This window comes from Manis javanica, chromosome 12 (assembly GCF_040802235.1).
Source record: "Manis javanica isolate MJ-LG chromosome 12, MJ_LKY, whole genome shotgun sequence".
Taxonomy (NCBI): Eukaryota; Metazoa; Chordata; class Mammalia; order Pholidota; family Manidae; genus Manis; species Manis javanica.
In genome coordinates this window covers 10,498,693-10,517,529 of record NC_133167.1, presented here as the reverse complement: position 1 = coordinate 10,517,529, position 18,837 = coordinate 10,498,693, and the positions used below count along the sequence as shown (strand labels likewise).

The window sequence follows — 18,837 nt, the reverse complement described above, 5'->3', positions numbered from 1 at the left end:
GAAAATAACTACTTTCATTATTCATAATTAGTAATGGAAGTATTTTCTAAAGGGAGACTTCAACAGTATTTTGACATAATCTTTCCTTAGTGATGGTTAAACTGAATGAATATTATTTTTCTTTTTGGAAATAAAAGTAATCTCTAATTCTTTATGTGTTACAAATATATTTTTGAGAAATAGAACAATATATATTTATAATGCTTGTATAAAAATTATTGCTTCATTTTGTGAAGTGGCAAAATGATTTTAATTTATTTTAATCTTTTCCCTTGGAAACTCTAAGAAAAAATTCAAACAAGTGTTTTTTAGGTTTGAAACTAGGAAAGGAAACCTCTAATGTAGAACTATACATTTTGCACACATAAGCAAATACATATAAAAATATTTTTATGTAAAATGGTATAATTGCTATGGAAAACATTTGGACAAAAATTAAACAGAGAGTTACCAGCAATTTCACTCTTAGGCATATACCCAAGAAAACTGACAATATATATTCACTCATAAACTGGTACATGAGTATTCATAGCAGCATTATTCATAACAGCCAAAATGTGGGAACAACCTTAATGTCCTACAGTCATACAACAGATTCAGCCATGAAAAGGAATGAAGTATTAATACATGCTGCATCATAGACAAACCTTGAAGACATCATGTTAAGTGAAAGAAGTCACAAACTGTGTAATTCCATGTATATGAAATGTCCAAATTAGGTAAATCCAGAGACAGAAAATAGATTAGTAATTATTTGGGCAGAGAGAAGGAAACTAGGAATGCTGAATATTATAAGCTATATTTATGGGAGACTACTTTTCCCAAAAAGTGCTACAACAACATTCCATAATATAGGTTCAAAATCAGGTAGAAACAGAATTTTCTCCTATCCCTACATGCGTCATTCAGAACACATTTTTAGTTTCATTCTCAAGGCAAGTCTTGATAAAACAAATTACTGTTTTGGAAGGAATACACAAATTGGTTTCAATCATTCAAAATGTATTAAATATTTTGAACAAACAGGGAAAAAAGTGAAACATAAAGAAAACCAGAGTTATTTGGATTTAACCAAAAAATAAGATAAATGATGCAATTCATCTCCATACATATTGTGACAAAGGGTGCACAAAAGAATTTCATTAAAACAGAGTATTGCTGTATCATCTTTCAGAGGAAGAATGCCTGATCATGGTCCTAACACCACGGAGTTCCAATACATTTTAATTGAATGGCTGGCTGGCTGGCTGGCTGGCTGGATGGATGGATGGATGGATGGATGGATGGACAGGTGGGTCAATCTGCAGAAAACCTAGAAACCTAACTAGTAGTCTCCTGTAGTCAGTGGACTTCCCGGTATGAAAAGATATTGACCAGCAGTGAAAGGACACATCTATACTGGGAATAGTCAATGCACCCTCATCACCATGGGCTTAGAAAACCTTATGACAAAACGATTTTGTCCTTTTTTATTGAAAGATTTATCTCCAATGCCATAACAGTGCCTGGAATATTTTAAGTGCTTAATATATATTTGTTGGATGAATTTATTTATAGAAGACACTGTTGGACCTTTAGCATGTGCGTCAAATATATTGAACAGGGATGTAAGATAAGGCTAACTTTGAATGCACATGAGGGTGGGGCGGGGGGAGGAAGGATGAGGGAGCTGGAGAGAGGGATCCTAAGAGCCTGAGGGCACCGAGGAGAAACTGACATGCACTGATGATGGGTAGGACCCTGTGCTGGGAGGGATGCCTGCATCAACTCATCTCAGCATGATTCAGTAAGGAACATATCATTTCCATTGCAAAGGAAAAACAAACTGGATTTGTTTGTGCAAAGTCATTTGTGCAAAGTCATGGAACTAATAAATGGCAGAACACAGGTTTTTTCACTCCAATCTGTGTCCCTTCTCCCAAGTGATGCCCCAGCAGGGCAGCCTTCAGACTTGTCTGCTCTCAGACTCCCATAAGAATTTGAAAAACCTATGCGCAGTCTCTCTTCTTCTTTTTTTAAGTTAACATCAAAACACTTTCATAGCCTCTTTGCACAGTCGCAGAGTATGATTTGGAGCATTGTAAATGGCGACCTAGATAATACAACTTTAGATGTAGAGGGGCTAAGAACCAAAACGTCACAGCGATCTGATTTTCACTGCCATCGGTTTAAAATATACGCACACGAGTTCTTCAACAAGTTAGGAATTTCACATTATTTTTCTTCTTGAATTCATATTTCCATTCCATTCCTCCACATATATCCTAGTGCAATATAATTTTATGCTTTAAATTCTTATATTGATTGCCATACTTCCCTACAATAAAAGTATGTCCATAAATTGAATATTTTTTTTATTTCCTATGATCATAAATCTCTAAATCTTAAAAAAAATTACTCCTGGATTGGCTTATCATTATGATGATTAGTAGCATATATATAATCCATCAAAAACATACATAAATGTAAATCTTGATAAAAATTATTACACATGATGAAATTGTATTGGAAATGTGGTTGGCAATGAATGAATTCGGCTTCTTTTTTTTCTCAATTAGTTTATTCAACCCTAGATTAATAATAGTTCTTACTGGAATGAAACAACTTCAGCAACAATTCTACTTCTATTTTAATTTTTAAAGCTGTCAATTCTAATTAATCTTACTCACAAAAATAAGAAATTATGGATGGAAGTAATCTGTTACATAAATGTCACTCAATTCTTTGAACATCTCCCAAATTGTATGCCGAAAGCGATACAGAATTTATCATAAAGAACCATTTTGTGTAATCTACCATCTGTTTAGTCTCCCTTCAGATGTGATGAAAGCAAAATGTTGGAAAGCATGTGGCCTAGGAGACCTGTAGCCCAGTGGGGAGGACGCTTTTTCTGTTCTCAACACCTGGATTTTCACTGCCCATCCTTTGCTCCCACAAACTGTTCTTACCCTCTGGGGCAAAGCAGAGTGGTAACATTTGGGATCAAGGCAGGCAAGGGGATGGGATGGGAGGATGCCTTTCTTTTGAAAAGTAGAAATATGTGTCCATTGGAGTCTATCATTAATACCAAAAAAGTAATTAATTCATTTAAAAAGCCTGAACAACCCAAATACTATGCCACTAATATATATATACCAATAACAGCTTTGGGATATTGCCTACTTAAGAAACTTTTGCAAAGTTCTGGACCTTTCAAAGGACATGCTTTATTTTGCCAACTGTCGCTCTCAAGGAGGGAGTGTCCTCTATAGACTGCTGCATCAGAGCCCCCTGGGGCTCATTCCCCAGGGCCACCCCATGCCTGATGCCGTCTTACAGTCAATTCCCTTTACTTGAGCAAACTGACCTCTGCAGCCAAGTCTGACAGAAAGTGCCTCTCCCACCCGCCCATCACAGCCAACCCTGAAGCTGCGACACCCCAACAGGGAGCTCATGGGGAGCCCCCACCCAAAAGGTAACCTGAAATAAGCATTCTGGACCCTTGACACCCACCTTACTCCCTCACCCAACTACGGCCCACAGGCTCTTCCCCAGCATGTATTTATTTCAGTAATTTCTATCATATATATTCATCAAATATCATTTTATGCTCTTCCTCCAACTCCTTGGAATTATTTTTTTCTTTACTCCTTTATGAAATTCCTGGACTTCAATTCCCCTGGGACTCCTTTGGAGTCTCTGCACAATGTTTTCCAAATGCTAGGTCTGGCAACCAGATCTGAGATCTTCCAAATCTTTATCCCTACTTTGGGGAATTTTTTTTTTCTGCAACCCAGTCTTGAAAAGAAATACACCCCACTGGGACTCTCATTGACTGGGGTCTGGAGGTGGGGGGGGTGGGCAGTGGCCAAGATTAGAGGACCAGATAAACAGAAGGTTGAGTACCAGAACATTCCAGTCACAAAAAGGTAGCAAAAGAATGATGTCTTTTCTTTTCCCAAGTAACACATTAATAATAATACTAGTCTTCTTTCAGTGAATCAATTTCCTATGAACTCATGATTATATGTTCTTTCCTTTGACCTTTTGACACTGAGCTGTATGCAAACTCTTTCCAAGGAGAAATTTTTTTGCTCATTTGAACATCTATTTGTATATACTTTTACCTTTCCAAGATAAAATGTTTAAAGGCTCAGCTTTTGCAAAGAAATAAGCAAAGGGCCTCAGAGGTTAGAAAAGTGCTCCCAGAAAAAGAATAGAATGCTTTGTCCACCTTCGTGACTGGACAACAACTTTTAAGGCTCACGCTTTCCCTGTTAATAACTTGAACTTTCCCCAACATGCAAGCTGGTTACGCGGCTTATTGGTCTTTTTCAAACCCTTTATCCTTGGGTTGACTCTGTCTGAAGACTTTTAAAGACTTCAGGTTGGTTGGAGCTTTTTAGCAAAAACAGTCAATCTCATCAAATATCCCAAGGTCATGAATCTGTGTGGTCCATGGACAACGAGGCTGGAGCTTGCTGTTCTCTGAGAAGCAACTGGGAAAAACTTGAGAACTCTTCAGTAAATTCTTGAGAATCACTCTGAGTTCTAACTTGACCAGAATGCTGTTGGATTAGGGCCAAGGCCGCCCCCACCTGGCCCTCCCTCTGGGTTCAGCTGAATTGTTTTAAAGTGCTTCAGAGGCCTCAGGTGACCTTGGAGTTGAGTTTGCTAGTCCAGAGCCAACAGGATCACATCTCAGGAGACCGACCGTTCTGCCAGTATAGGCTTTGAGTATCATTTTCTCCTTGAGGTCTTCTCCTCCCAATAGTAACAGAAAATTTGACAACAATCATTATAATGTCGCCCCTTGGGAACCACACGGAGGCAATACATGTTCCAAAAATATACAACTGATGCTCAGAATGGGACGGGCCCCTTCCCTTCAAGTAAGAATGACATTCTTAATTTAGAATGTTCGGTATGTTTTTTTCAAAAACACTGATCCCCCAGGTTTCTCTTGGTCTGTGATTTTTCTCTTTTGAGCATGGCTGGAGTGACTCTATCTGAATTCTCCAGATATTTTAGCCTCAGGGAACGGCCTTTGGGGTGAGCTCTGGCAGTAATACCCCAGGATCCCCCCCTAGCAGGGCTGCCCCAGACTGTGGGGCTGACATTTACTTTCAGTGACTTCACTCCCCCATAGAGCCCAGCTGCCTTCCTCTCCTGACACCCGTGCTCCCTGGTTAGGGATGAAAGCGGGGCTCTGGCGTTAGAAAGACTTGAGTTCAGATCTTAGCCACTGAGCAGCATAACCCTGAGCAAGTTCCTGACTCCTCTGAGCTCTTGATTTCTCAGCTGGCAAAACCATTATCCAAGAGAGCTGCATGAGACTAAATTCATGCCTAGCACAGTGCCTGGCACATGGTAGCAGCTCAGTAAATGTTCATTTCCTTCCTTCCTAATTCATCAGAGACCAAAGAGCTCCCGATGTATTAGAGAAGGGTGAGGAAACTGGGAGGCGGGGCAAACCTGGGCAGAGCTCGGGAGGGGCAGGTCTTGATCTGGGATGGAAATTCAACCTGCAGAGATAAAGGGGCGGATAAGCCATGGCAGTCTGTCTAAAGTAGCATCACGAGGGAGCGATTATTGAGCGGGACAGTCTTCAGCCAGTGGAGAAGATGCGCAGAAGGACAAGCCTAGTCAGAAGCACAGAGCTCACACAGGTGGGCTCTGGGAGGACGTTTGGAAAAGGGGGTCGTTTGGTTCTCCCACCCAGAAGGCTGGCTCTGCTGTCACTGCTGCAGCCGGAGGCTCTCGCCACCCCCACACCCCACTTGCCCTCTTCCTCTTCCTCCTTCCTTCCTCCCTCCTCCTGTTCTGCACCGCGATCACGGCCACCAGCATCCCCACACGAGAAATGCTCACTAGCAGCACTTACAGAGGCTCCCCATTGCCAAGCCCCACGCTACAGGCTTTCGCATGGGTCTGCGGTCTCCACAGAACCCTGGGAGGTAAGTGACAGACGACTTCCTTTTACAAGTATTGTAGGTGAAACATCCAGGATTTGAACTGAAAATCTTTCCTTCTTAACCACCACGTTATGCAGCTTCAAACTCCATGAAAATTCATGGGTGCGTTTCATGGAGAAGAACAACTTCAGCCTTCAATATAGGAGTAGAGGGAAGGCTAATTAAAAATGCAGTGCTAACTAACCTGGCCCTGTGATGAAAGACATTCTGTGAATCCCAGGAAGCTACAGTTCTCACGTAAAGGTCTTCACGTTTGGAATTTCAAGTCTAGAAACTCCTAAAGGACAGTTGAAGATCTTAAAGGCACCATTTCTAACTAGAACATAGGGGAGTCAAATGGAAAAGCATTATTTAAGGCAGCTATGTAGACAAAAACAGAAATGGATGTCGCAAAAGCATCCCAGTGAACTTGAAGGTTAAATAGAAATACGGGGACCAGGGTACAGCTGGTCCCATTGACAGGAGGAGAGCTTTGTCTTGGTGGGGAAGGCGCTCTGTGCTCATGGGAGTTCGGCGCCTTTTCTAAGGAGCGCTTAACCAGCTCCTTTCCTCCCTGCTACGCTCCTGTCTTCTGCCCAGCCTCTGTCTGCTTGCTTCCAGCAGGAATTGTTTCTAGAGACATAGAATCTCCTATTGGGTCTCTCCCTAAAGGACAAGACCCGGAACTAGACCCCTCAAGGAACGTTTCTGCCCCGTGGAACCTAACAAAAGATTCAGGGCATCCCTCAAACTGGGCTTCAGAACTGTATGCCCGTCTGCTACAGACCAGAGAAGAGATTCTGTGTTTCAGTGTGGACTTTACACTTCAGTAAATACCTCCTCAAAGCCAAGGGATGTGCTGTGTATCGTACAAGGCTACCAGGTGGGCAGAGTGGCCTAGACAATTAACAGTTGGAAGTTTCACAAAACCACAAAGAATTCCATTATTAAAGTAAGATTACTTCCCCATTCTAAAACTGAAAATAAGACACTTTTTTTGGCAAATCCAGAAATTAAAGATAGGAAGAGGTCTATATTAAATTTTTAGAACAAAAATATCAAGCATGTAGAAACAAAATAAAATAATATACAGAATCTTGACTACATATGAAAAGTTCTTACAAGATTTATAAATTCAAATACACTAAAAATGCAATAATGTTTAAAAGCTGAAGTAATTTCTGTTAACTAACCTGGCATTAACCAAACATTTTTTCTGGAATCACCTTCATATACCTTTGACTCAACATAAATAAACACCTGTGATTACTATTCATTCAAAAATATCTATTAACCTCCCATTTTGTATCAAATCTCAAGTAGGCACTGTGGATACAAAATAAATTTAATTTACCTGAAGTAATTCAGTATTACTTCTAAGTAGACTGGGAAAGTTTAAAGATGCACATTATAATCACTAAAGTAACCACTAAAAATAATGCAGAGATATAACTAGAAACCAATAAAAAATAAAATGCAATATTTAAAAAATTAATACAAAAGTGTGCTAGAAAGAAGAAAAGGAACAAAAAGCAGATGAGACAGATAAAAAGTAAATGGAGAAAAATGACAGTCCTAAATAAAACATGTCAACTACTTTAAATGAAAATATACTAAAAGCTCCTATTAAAAGGCAAAGATTGTCATACTGGACTTAAAGGAGAAAAAGGAAAAAGCCAACTACATGTTGTCTACAAGATACGTACTTTAAATAAAAAGACACAAATAGATTATAAGTAAAAGGCTGGAAAAATACATACCATACCATCAGTAAGAATAAGAAAAGCATGCTGGCTAAATTAATAGCATATAAAATAGTCATCAAGATAGGAAACAACACTTAATAATGATCCAAAAGTGAATATACCAGAAAGCTCTAAATATTATAAATATTTGGGCTTAATAACAGAACTTCAAAATACATGAAGCAAAAACTGAAAAACTAAAGGGAGAAATAGAAAAAAATTTAAACATAGCTAGAGACTAACTCTGTTATGGGTAATTAATAGAACAAGATAGAAAATAGGGGTCAAGACACAGAATATTGAAGCAAGAGTATCGACCACCTTGTCCTAATTTATGTATGTGCATATATACAAAACACTACACCCAACAACTTCAGAATATATATTCTTTTCAAATGGATATGGGTATGTTCCCTAAGATAGGCCACATGCTGGACCATAAAACAAGAACCGACAGATTTCAAAAGGCTGAAATCTTGCAGAGAATTATATTAGAACTCAACTACAAATCATCTAGGAGGGTTCCAAACACTTGGAACTTAAACAACATGCTCTAAATAACCCGCGGGTCAAAGAAGAAAGTATTTTGAACTGAACGATAATGAAAACAACATATCAAAATGTGCGGGACACAACTTAGTGCAGAGAAAGAAGTTATATCTATAAATGTTTACATTAGAAAAGGAGAAAAGTCTAAAATCATTTATCTAAGCCCCTATCTTAGGAAACTCAGAGACCAAGAGCAAATTAAATTTGAAGTAAAAGGTGGGAAATAATAAATATAGGAGAGGAAATCAATAAGGGAGAAAGTAATCAAGAAATGGAGAAAAATCGATGAAACCCAAAGTTGGTTCTTTGGTTTTTGTGAAAAGGCAAACAAAATTGACAAATGTGGTAAGTTGCCAATGTCAGAAATGACAAAGGGGAGACCAGTGTAGATCTACAGATATTAAAAAGACAATTAGAGAACCTTCTGAACAATTATATGCCAAAAAATTTGACAAGATATGAGAAATGGACACACTTCATGAAAGATGCCAATTATCTAAACTGACACAAGAAGCAATAGAAAATCAGAATAGCCCTATATTCATTAAATTAACTAAATTTGCAATTAAAATCTTCCCCAAGGAAAACGTAAGGGCCAGTTGGCTTCACTAGTGAGTCCTATCAAATATTTAAGGAAGAAATAATACCAATTCTTCACACACTCTTTCAGAAAATAGAAGAAAGAATGCTGGTTAACTCACTTTATGAGGTTAGTATTACTCATAACCAAATAGACAAGCATATTGTTAGAAAATTATAGCCAGTATGCCTCATGATCATAGATACAAATCTCCTTAATAATATTAATAAATAAAATTCATACATATGTAGATTCAAATGACCAAGGACAGCATAAGCTATATTTAAAAAGAGCAATGAAGTTGGAGAACTTACCCTATGTGACATCAAGATTTGCTATAAAGCTATAGTAATAAGACCAGTGCAGTATTGGTGAAAGAAGAGACATGTAGATCAATGGAACAGAGAGATCTAATGTAAATAATAACTGATTTTCTATTACGGTACCAAGGAAATTTAATGAAGAAAGAAAAATATTTTCAACAATTGATGCTGGAATAAGTGGATATCCATAGAGAAAAGAAAATTTAAAATAGATTATTACCTCACACCACACCCCCAAATTAACTCAAAATGGTTCACTGACCTAAATGCAACAATACTATAAAAGAAGAAAACACAGGTGATATCTTTATAACTTTAGCATCAGTGAAAATTTCTCAGGTAACAATAAAAACACAAACCATAAAAGAAAATAGCACTAAACTGGGCTTCATCAAAATAAGAACATTAGTTTTTCAAAAGACACCAATAAGAAAATGAAAAGACAAGTTATGCAATGGGAGAAAATACTCATCATAAATACATCTGGGGACTCTCTTGTCCCCTCCTGGCGTGAGCCAGGAGCCCTGTTCTCTCACTTTATTTATAAATAAAAGCCTGTACCTTGCTCTCCTAAAAAAATAAATAAATAAAAATAAATACATCTGGCAAGGATCTTGTACCCAGAATATATAAATAACTATTATAATTCAACATAAGAGACAATCCATTTTTTAAAATGGAGAATAGGTTTAGGTACTTTACAAGAGAGGTTTTATGAATGGTTAATAAATACATGAAAAGATGTTCAACATCATAGGTTATCAGAGAAAAGAAAAAGCATATTGACCTACCACTGTATAAGCACTGGAATGGCAAAAATTTAAAAGACTGACAATACCAAAAGAATGCACCACAAATACATGGAGGAACTGGAACGCTCATCTGTTGCCAGTGAGAATATAGAATGACACAACTGCCTTGGCTAACTATTTATTTTGTAACTAAACATACATCTGCCCTATGGCTCAGCCATTTCACTCCTAGGTGTTTATTCAAGAGAAAGGGAAGTACATGTCCACACAAAGCCTTGTACAAAAATATTCATAGCAGCCTTATTTGTAATGACCCCAAAATGGAAACAAATCAAATGTCCAACAACAGGTAAATGGATTCTTTTGAAATGATATCCACACAATGGAAAAGTACTCAGCAGTAGGAATAAAGTGCTGACACACACAATATGGATGGATCTCAATATCGTTCTGCTGAGTCAAAGAGGACAGACCAAAAGGGTACCTACTCCATGATTCCATTAACATAAAATTCTGGAAGATGCCAACTAATCTACTACACACAAAAAAATACATTATGCTGTTTCTTTCCTATATAATAAAAGGTCTGAACAAAGATCTTCACAAAGACCATAATCTTTGATCTTTGACCTAGATCTCAAAACACAGGTAGTCACACTAGATAGACCAAAGGGGAGGTTCCTGAAGGCCGAGAGAGCAGCAGTGCAAAAGCATGAGGTAAGGAGGTGTGCACAGTGAACATGTAAGTATGGGTGCCCAGGGGACTTTTATTTTAAAAGCTTATATTGGACCACCCAATTCTGTACTAAGAAGTGTGACACTAGCTGTAAATTAGACAAAGAAGAGGTTCTGGACGTTTTAAAATAAGCAAGTGACAGGATGCAGGTGATGAGCATTACTAACCAAGTATTTCCAGCTCTCTTTCCAGGGATGTGGTAGATTTTGTTTCCCCATCACTTACAAAATTAAATGTGGTCACATGACCACCTTGGCCAACACAGTGTGAGTAGAAATGCTATGTGTCACATCCAGGTGGAAGCTTTTTGAATAGTTTTAGAACAGTTTTTTATTTGACACATTGTTCTCCTCTTCTGAAGTGATCAGAAAAGGACACGTGGAGTGGAAATTCCAGGAGGTTCCTGAGTGGCTATGACAAGCAGAGCCCCCTCCCCTTTCCCACCTCCCCACACCCAGTGAAAAACATGTAGTGTAAATGGAGGAAAAAAATCTTGTTACTATAAGTCTCCGAAATTTGGAGATTGTTTGTAACTGCCCCAAAAGTGATGTGCCCTTTCTGATACAATGGGCGATTTTAAGTGGAATTCTGGCAATATGGTAGTAGATGGATTTCAGAGGAGAGACCTTTCAGGGACTAGCTAAGCTGCTGTGATCCACAGATGAGAAGTACAGACACATGCTGGGGACATGAGCCTGGAAAAGCAGTGAAGAATCCAGAGATGCAACAGCAAGAACTGACATGAGTTGATGATGACTGTGAGATTCTAAAAGAACTTAAGAGTCTATCTTTTTAGAGGCACTGAAAAGAGATGGTGAGGGGTTTCTTAAAAGAAAAGGGATGATTAAGGAGGGAGATAAAGTAAAAAGAAGACTGAAGAAGGAGCTACGGGAATCTCCTCAAAATCAGAGGCACATCCCTATACACTGCAGGCTATAAAAGATCATGAACTTTGGAAGAAAACAGACCTGGGTGTGAATCCTGAGAGACTCTGTCAAATCATTCTCCTTCATTCATCCACTCAGCAATAGCAAAGAACACCAAAAAGGCCCCTGCTCTAAAGGGGCTTACACTCAAATATAGGCAAGCAAACACTATATGTTTAAGCACTATGCAGAGAACAGACATGATATTGTGGCTACAAAAAAGGGGTAAGAACAGTAATAAAAGTCTTGTTAAAGGCAATGACCACTTCATTTTGTTCAAAACCCTTATCTAGCATCAAAGTCAAAAGTAAAGATCTCTGTGACCTTTTACATACAAAAAGAATGCTCCCCACTTTCTTTCTTCTTGGTCACATTTAAGAACCAACTGTGAAAAATCAATTCTCTTGATCCCAAGACTATTTTTTAAAAACTAAGAATTCTGGTTAATTGACACTACCTAGTGGACATACCAGACACTGCTCAAAAGGAGAGTGTATGGATGTGGTGGGGAGGTGAGGAGTGGGTGGTTAAATCTGACTTTTAGACAAGCCACTTCTCAAAGTTTAATGTGTGGATGAGTCACTTGAATGCAGGCTCCAATTCAGTGCATCAGGAGCGGTGCCTGAGATTCTGCATTCCTCACCAGCTCTCTAGGTGAGCCAGCTTCCAAGGTTCTAGGTGCCTTAGCAGTCTGTTGACCTCAAGGGAGCCAGTGGGATGAGCCTGCCCCTTGCCCCTTTACCACTGATCTGAGAAGAGCTCTCTATCTTGTGCACCACATCTCAAGTCCACCTTCATGCAAATGGAGGCTCAGATCCCAATGTGTGATTATTTTGTGAAGACTACGGAGAAATGGCTTCTGATGGATGATTTCATTCAATTCCTACAACTCCAAGGGGTGGCTACCGTGATTCTGACCCATTTCACAGAAGCGCAGACCCCAGCCCAAAGAGGTTAGGTCACACTGTGGAAAGGATTCAAAATCCCAGTCTGTTCCAGAGACCAAGCGCTTAACCACTGCTTCCTTCTTAGAGTATTACATCGCCAGTTTCTTTCCTGCTCTGTTGGGGCATCAGAAGTGACTTGCAGTTGACTCCTGCCTCACATTTCAAAGTTGATGAAGCCAAGTCTGGGATTCTGTGAAAATGACTTGGTTACAGGAAAGGGTAATTAAAACCAAAATTGAGAAATCTTCTGGAATTCAGCAAAAAGGAACATCAAACACTACCTTGAAGTGTTTGTTCTGTTTTTTCCCAAGAAATAATGTCAGTTCATGCAAGATTATCATATGCCTTTTGAAATTCTTGGACACAGTTATCTCAAAAACAGAGCAACTAATATCCTAACAAGGATGGCAGAAGAAAGTTCCCTGTCAACCGAAAGAAGCTACTATGTACAGCACAGCAACATCTATGGCCTGGGCACACTTAAGTCTTAATAAATGTTCTTTTTATTATTCTACTAAGAAGAGACCCTAATTCAATTCAGGTGAGATATGCATGTAAAACAGTGGCTCTCAAACTGGGTGCAAATAGAAACCTTCATGGAGCTTTAAAACACACTGAAAGGTTATCTTACTGCTGGAGAGTCTGGTTGGGGAAGGACTGGCTATCAGTATTTTTAGAGGCTCTTTAGTAGATGCTAATGCACAGTCATAGTTGACAATCACTGGCATAAAAAACAGGAATTCACTCTAGCAAAAAAAAAAAAAAAAAAAGGAAGGGGGTGTCATCAATCATTCACTATCAGGGTTCTGCCTACCTACATAGCCACATGGGTCTAATATACTAATAGACCCCATTCTAATCACAGATAAGTGGTTCTCCACAATCAGTGACCAAACCACATATTTCACACTTGAAGTTTGATGGCCGATTACTGCAGAGGTCAGAACCATTGCTCCAAGCAGGGGTTCTTAAACTGGACATGGAATTCAGGTGGTCTGTGGGCTTGCATGAAAACAAAAATTACATATCTATTTTCACCAACCTTTCCTGGAAGGTCAACATTTCCTTCAACTATGAATATAGGCAATGAACCTCAATACTATTGGCATCTCCTGAGAGTTTGCCCCTACCTGTATTTCCAGGCCACATTTCAGTTCTACAATCATCACTACTTCGAATTCATAGTTAATAGATCTGCTGTTAGATCAGGTGTTTAAGGCCATAATCACGATGCACATCTGTCACTACATCATGACTCTAATACTTACATAATTGTATTCTAGTAAAACTGATTCTGTTTTAATTGTACTGTGTGTATTTAAGGACATTATTCTCAAAAGGGGTCTAAATGCTTCACCAGAGCCCATGTGGTCAGTGACACAAGAAGGGCATGAACCGAGCTCTGAAGACAGTGCCCAAGCCAGATACGACGGGTCGGCATCCAGGGCCGGCCCCTCGGAGGGCGCACTCAGGGGAGAGGCACCCCGGGCAAAGTTGGCTCTTGGTTTCCCCGGCATTTCCGCAGATAAGATTTAGCCTGAAAAGCCCGTTCAGCCCAGCAGAGAATAGGACGGGCTTTCTCTTTCTCCTCAGCTGCCTCCTGCTCTTGGCATTTCGAAGTCCCCAGACTGCCAGGCTGGTAACCGGAGCCTCCAAATGAATCCAAACACACAGCGCCCAGTTCAAGCGCAGGCAGACCAGCCGGGAGCCACACAAGCCTCTCCTCTGGTGACCCCAGGGCCGCGACTCCCGCGCCGCGCCCGCTGTCCCCCTCCTCCCAGGCGGGTGCCCGGGCCCCAGGGCAGCAGCTGCCCAGCCTGGGTCGCGGGGCGCCTTACCTCGCGGGGACGCCGGCAGCGCCGGGAGCCGCCCTGGTCGCACGCCGGCGCGGTGCCCACCTCCCGGCTCCCCTGCGCCGCAGTACACGCGTGACCCAGCTGCCTCTTTAGCGAGTCGGGCGGCAAGTTGGAGGCGGGTTCGGGAGCGGAAAGCGGCGAGTGGCCCGGCGGCGGGAGCGCGGAGCGAGCGGGGCAGCCGGAGTGCCGACGCCCGGCGCGCCGCTGCTTAATCTGGGCACGGCCGCTGGCCACTCCCTCCGCCCTGCTCCGCCGGCGGCCCCTGCGCACCCCCGGCCCCGCCTAGGCCTCGGGGCCGTGGCGGCATCGCCCCCGTGACCCCTCACCCTGCAGGCGCGCTCACCTGCCCCGCAGGCGCGCAGCCTTCTCTCGCCGCCTGGGCACGAGGCCCGGGTCGCAGGGACAGTGCCTGGTGAGCTGGAGGGGAGGGGGCCGAGGGCGGGACCGGAGCCGCTTCTCCCCTCCCTTGCAGCCACCCTCCAGCCTCAGTGGGGAGGGACGAACCGCGCTGCTGAGCCCTACAAAACCCGCCCCGGGCGGGCTGGCCAGGCGAGCTCCACAGCCGGGCTCCCCAGCCCGTGCCACGCAAGGGACGGGTGGCCGGGGAGCCTGCGGGTCCCTGGACGCGCCGGGGCTCCGAGCGGGCGCCCACCATGCGCCCCGGGGCGGCGCTGAGGCCCCCAGCGCTCCTGCTGGTGCTCCTGGCGGCCGTGCCCGCCGCGGGCAAGGTGAGTGCAGAGCGGCGCGACCTCGGGCCCGCGGCCGCCCACCCCTATCCCCGGGGCACGCCTGCCCACCCGCAGGGGCGCCGTCCTGGAGCCGCAGCTGGGGTGCGCGCCGGCTGCGGGCTGCGGGCAGACCGCGTGCGGAGGCCAGCGAGCGCGCATGTCGGGGAACAGGTGGAATGCGCTCAGCTAGAGGTAGAGGCGGGGAGGTTCCTAGGAGACAAGGGTACTGGTGATGGGTGATGGTGATAGATGGTAAATGGTAGGTATCCAGAGGTACATGATGATTATGAAGCTGATAGATTAGATAAAAGAGGGAGGGAATGGCCAGGGATGAATACGTGAGACCTCCCTGTAAGCACACGCGGTGTCACTTTGGGCATCAGAGCCCACAGCGTGGCCTGGAGGAGAGCACAAAGAGCTGGCAGTGGAAACCTGAGTGGGAGTCCCAGCCCTGACATTTCCTAGACGTCACCTCACACTGAACTCTGACCTCTCTGGGGCTCCCTTTCTTTCTTACCGAAACTTGCCCTCCGTGTTCCGTCGGTGTTGCTGGGAAAAGCAAATGCTGTTACTGAAAAGTTAATAGCACCATAGAAATCGAAACTAAACTGGGATAAATTAAATAATCTGTCACTTGAATTTTTATTCGGAATTTGAGAGATCCTGGGGCCATTTAAATCCACTCTGTATTTCCTGTTCTTTGCAATTAAAGATAAATTGGATGTCCACAAAGCTGTATGACTCCTTAAGTTCACTTACTGACTGTAACTTTTGAAAGCAAAGTTTAGCTTTTCAGATACCACCCGTGATTTTTACACTTGAAATATTAATTTGGGTAATAAACACAGCATTCATTGTATTTCCAAGGATGAGCAGAGGTTTTGCAATTTTGTGTTTGAGATTATGGTTGGAAATTAAGAGTCATATAAGTATGTTACATGAAAAGATTTTTAGAACCTATGGCTACATGTAATCTAAGTGTTTTTCTTTTAAATTAGACATTACAGATAAAGCTAAAACCATCTTTGAGCCCCTCTATACCTCTCCTATCTGCCTAAAGGCAATCCACTCTCACTACTTCATGTTTCTTTCCAGACGTTTTCAATGTATTTACATATACATATATGGACCCACAAGCAATATGTGTTTTTATGTTTTTTAACATAACAGATACCTGTCTGTATATACCCTTTTGCAACCTAGTGAACTGTCCATGTCAGTAGTTTAAATAGATCTTCCTTTTTTTCTTTTTGCCCTTTTGCAAAGTTTCCCACAATATGAATATGCCAAAGTTAATTGAATCCTTCCCCTATTGATCTGCATTTAGGTTATTTTGTGTCTTACATTCTAAAGATTTTTCAGTCCTTGCAATCTCTTTGTGTAGCTGGCTTTCACAAAAATGTATTTTACATAGACTAGGAATGCCAGTCCAGGCAGCTGTGTGCTACAGTGACACATCCAAGTCCCTGCAGATTGTCTACCAGCTTTAATCCAGGAACAAATAATCTAACAGGCAAAAAAAAACTAAAGGAAGTGTACCTGGGTAAGAGTTCCAGAGCAAGATTTGCACATCCTTCTAGACTCCAAAAAAGGGGAGAGGTTGGGAAGGGTGGAGAAAAGGGGGATGAATTGCAACGTGTAAAGATCAGCCTGAAAAAGTGATGGCTCTGTGATCATGCAACCTCTAATATACCAATTTTTAATTATATTGTCATATTCCCATATTATTTTTTTACATATAAATATTTTTGTCTTGAGTTTGGTCTAATCTTGGTGACTTTTTGCTGATATTACAATTAATTGATTTGTATTATGTTTATCACTTGAAGCAAGTCTTTGCTAAAATTTATAAAAATCGTCATTTCCATTGCACCTGCTGAATTATACAGGAAATGTCATTACAAACCATGAAATGTGCCTTCATCTTGTGGAGAAAAGGAATTACAAGTTAATAGGTAACTGGTCAAGCCTGTACCCACATGGCTCTCTCTGCAGGGTGACTCTGGAAAGGGGGAAACACTTGACCACTCTGAGCCTCTATTTTCTCACTTGTATGATGAGGGAGTTGAAACCCTTAGTGGGGCCATCAGGTGAGGTAGTGAGTGAGGCCATGGGTAGGGGACAGGCTTCAGGGCCAACCAATACTTGGCATTCTAGAATTCAGGCCCGGCAGTGCCAGGATCTCTGCTTTTTTAGGAGAGAAGCTGGGAGTTTCCATTAGAAATATCTCAAAATCTAGATGTTAGCAAATAAATCAAAACTGTACAAAACATGCTGTGTATTTTATAAAAGGACTAAACAAACACAGGGCCAAATGATGTATGAGTGAGGGCTAAATTTAGCCTTTGGGCCATCACATTTATCATCTTTGTACTGCATTAGTTCGGGACAGTTTGCTCTTAAATTTCTGCAATTTTATTTTAGCAATTTCTCAAAACAGAGATAGTCATGTTTGTTGTTGACCCCACATTCTGAGTTCAGACAGGGTGGAACAGTCCTCCCACACAATTTGTTCTGAAGCAGCCTTAGTGAAATCCCTCTGTTGCTTTGCTGCAGGCATCCAGTTCCTGGCCTGGATGTTTGCACATACAGGATTTTAAAACTGTCCCCTAGCCCAGTTCATCAACTGGAAACTAGGAGGCACTTTTCTGTTGCCTCAAGCAATAGGACTGGCAGTAGAGCCTTCTCTCTGGTATCTGGAGAAGGTGAGGTTTATGGTTTGAGATATGGCTTATCCTTTCTCTTTTTGCCTCAAAATTCCAGACAAAGCAGAAATATGGCAAGCAAATATCTGGAGCCTAATAAAAGCTGCATTTGGGGAACATGCTTTCTCAACTGATTTTGTTTTTAAATTTAAAAGATTAAGTTGAATTAGGAAACATTTCAAACAAGCAAAAAGCAGTGTAACAGGCACAAATTTATCTGTTCACAAGATAAGTATTAATAAGCTCTGACCTGTTTGTTCTCACATCATTCCCTTTAAAAAAAACAATATATAAATACAGAAAGTTATACACACATTCTTTGCCCCTTTCTCCATGCGTGGTTTTGTATTTATATGCAGTGTGCATGTGTGTGTTCGTGTTAATCACCATAAAAAGTAAATATTATCATTTTGTGGTCCTTCAAATGTAATAAATGCTTTCATATTATACATACTGGAGCTTCCCTTTCTCACTCAGTATTCTGTTATTGGAATTTTCCATGTTGATAAATATAGATGTGATGTATTTATATACGTATACATGTGATAGCTGCTGCATAATATCCAATTATATAAAACACAGTTTATTTTTCTATCCCCCTAAACATGGGAAATTTGTTTCCACATTTTCATTTTTGAGTTGGGAGGTATATCTTTGTATAGGTAGCATTGTGACAACTAGATTTGGAACTCCTAGGTGGAATTCACAAGGGTTATGAGAAGAATATTCTAAATTTATTAGAAACTGTCAAACTGACTCCAAAAGAGTACTAACAGTGTGGCAAAGGACCTGTTTCCCTATATCCTCAGCAAAACTTGGCGGGCTTAGGTGTTAACGGATGTGAAATAGGATCTTGTTTTGACTAGTGAGTTTGTGAATCTTTTCATATTTTAATTGATGTTTGTATTTCCCTGTGAGTGAATTACACCAATTCTTTTCCGATTTACCTGTGGTGACCTTTGCCTTTTTGTTGCTAATTAATGAAGAGCTCTTTGTATATTTGAATACTGAGCTTCTGCCATTTAAATGTGTGGCAAATAGTTTATTCCAATCTTCG

At 41.2% G+C, this 18,837-nt stretch overlaps 2 protein-coding genes across 2 annotated transcripts in view; one reads left to right on the top strand and one right to left on the bottom strand.

Annotated features, from left to right (window-relative positions):
• Window positions 1–14,667, bottom strand: part of COL4A4 (collagen type IV alpha 4 chain) — a 112,641-nt gene extending 97,974 nt beyond the window's left edge. Inside the window, exon 1 of the mRNA XM_073217775.1 lies at window positions 14,330–14,667. The gene's annotated coding sequence lies outside the window, so the exon portion shown is untranslated. The remainder of the gene's footprint in view (window positions 1–14,329) is intronic.
• A 112-nt stretch (window positions 14,668–14,779) lies between these two features.
• The window catches only part of COL4A3 (collagen type IV alpha 3 chain), a 118,764-nt gene continuing 114,706 nt past the window's right edge, over window positions 14,780–18,837 (top strand). Inside the window, exon 1 of the mRNA XM_036997842.2 lies at window positions 14,780–15,075. Coding sequence (XP_036853737.2) covers window positions 15,001–15,075 — 75 coding nt within the window. The 5' untranslated portion in view covers window positions 14,780–15,000. The remainder of the gene's footprint in view (window positions 15,076–18,837) is intronic.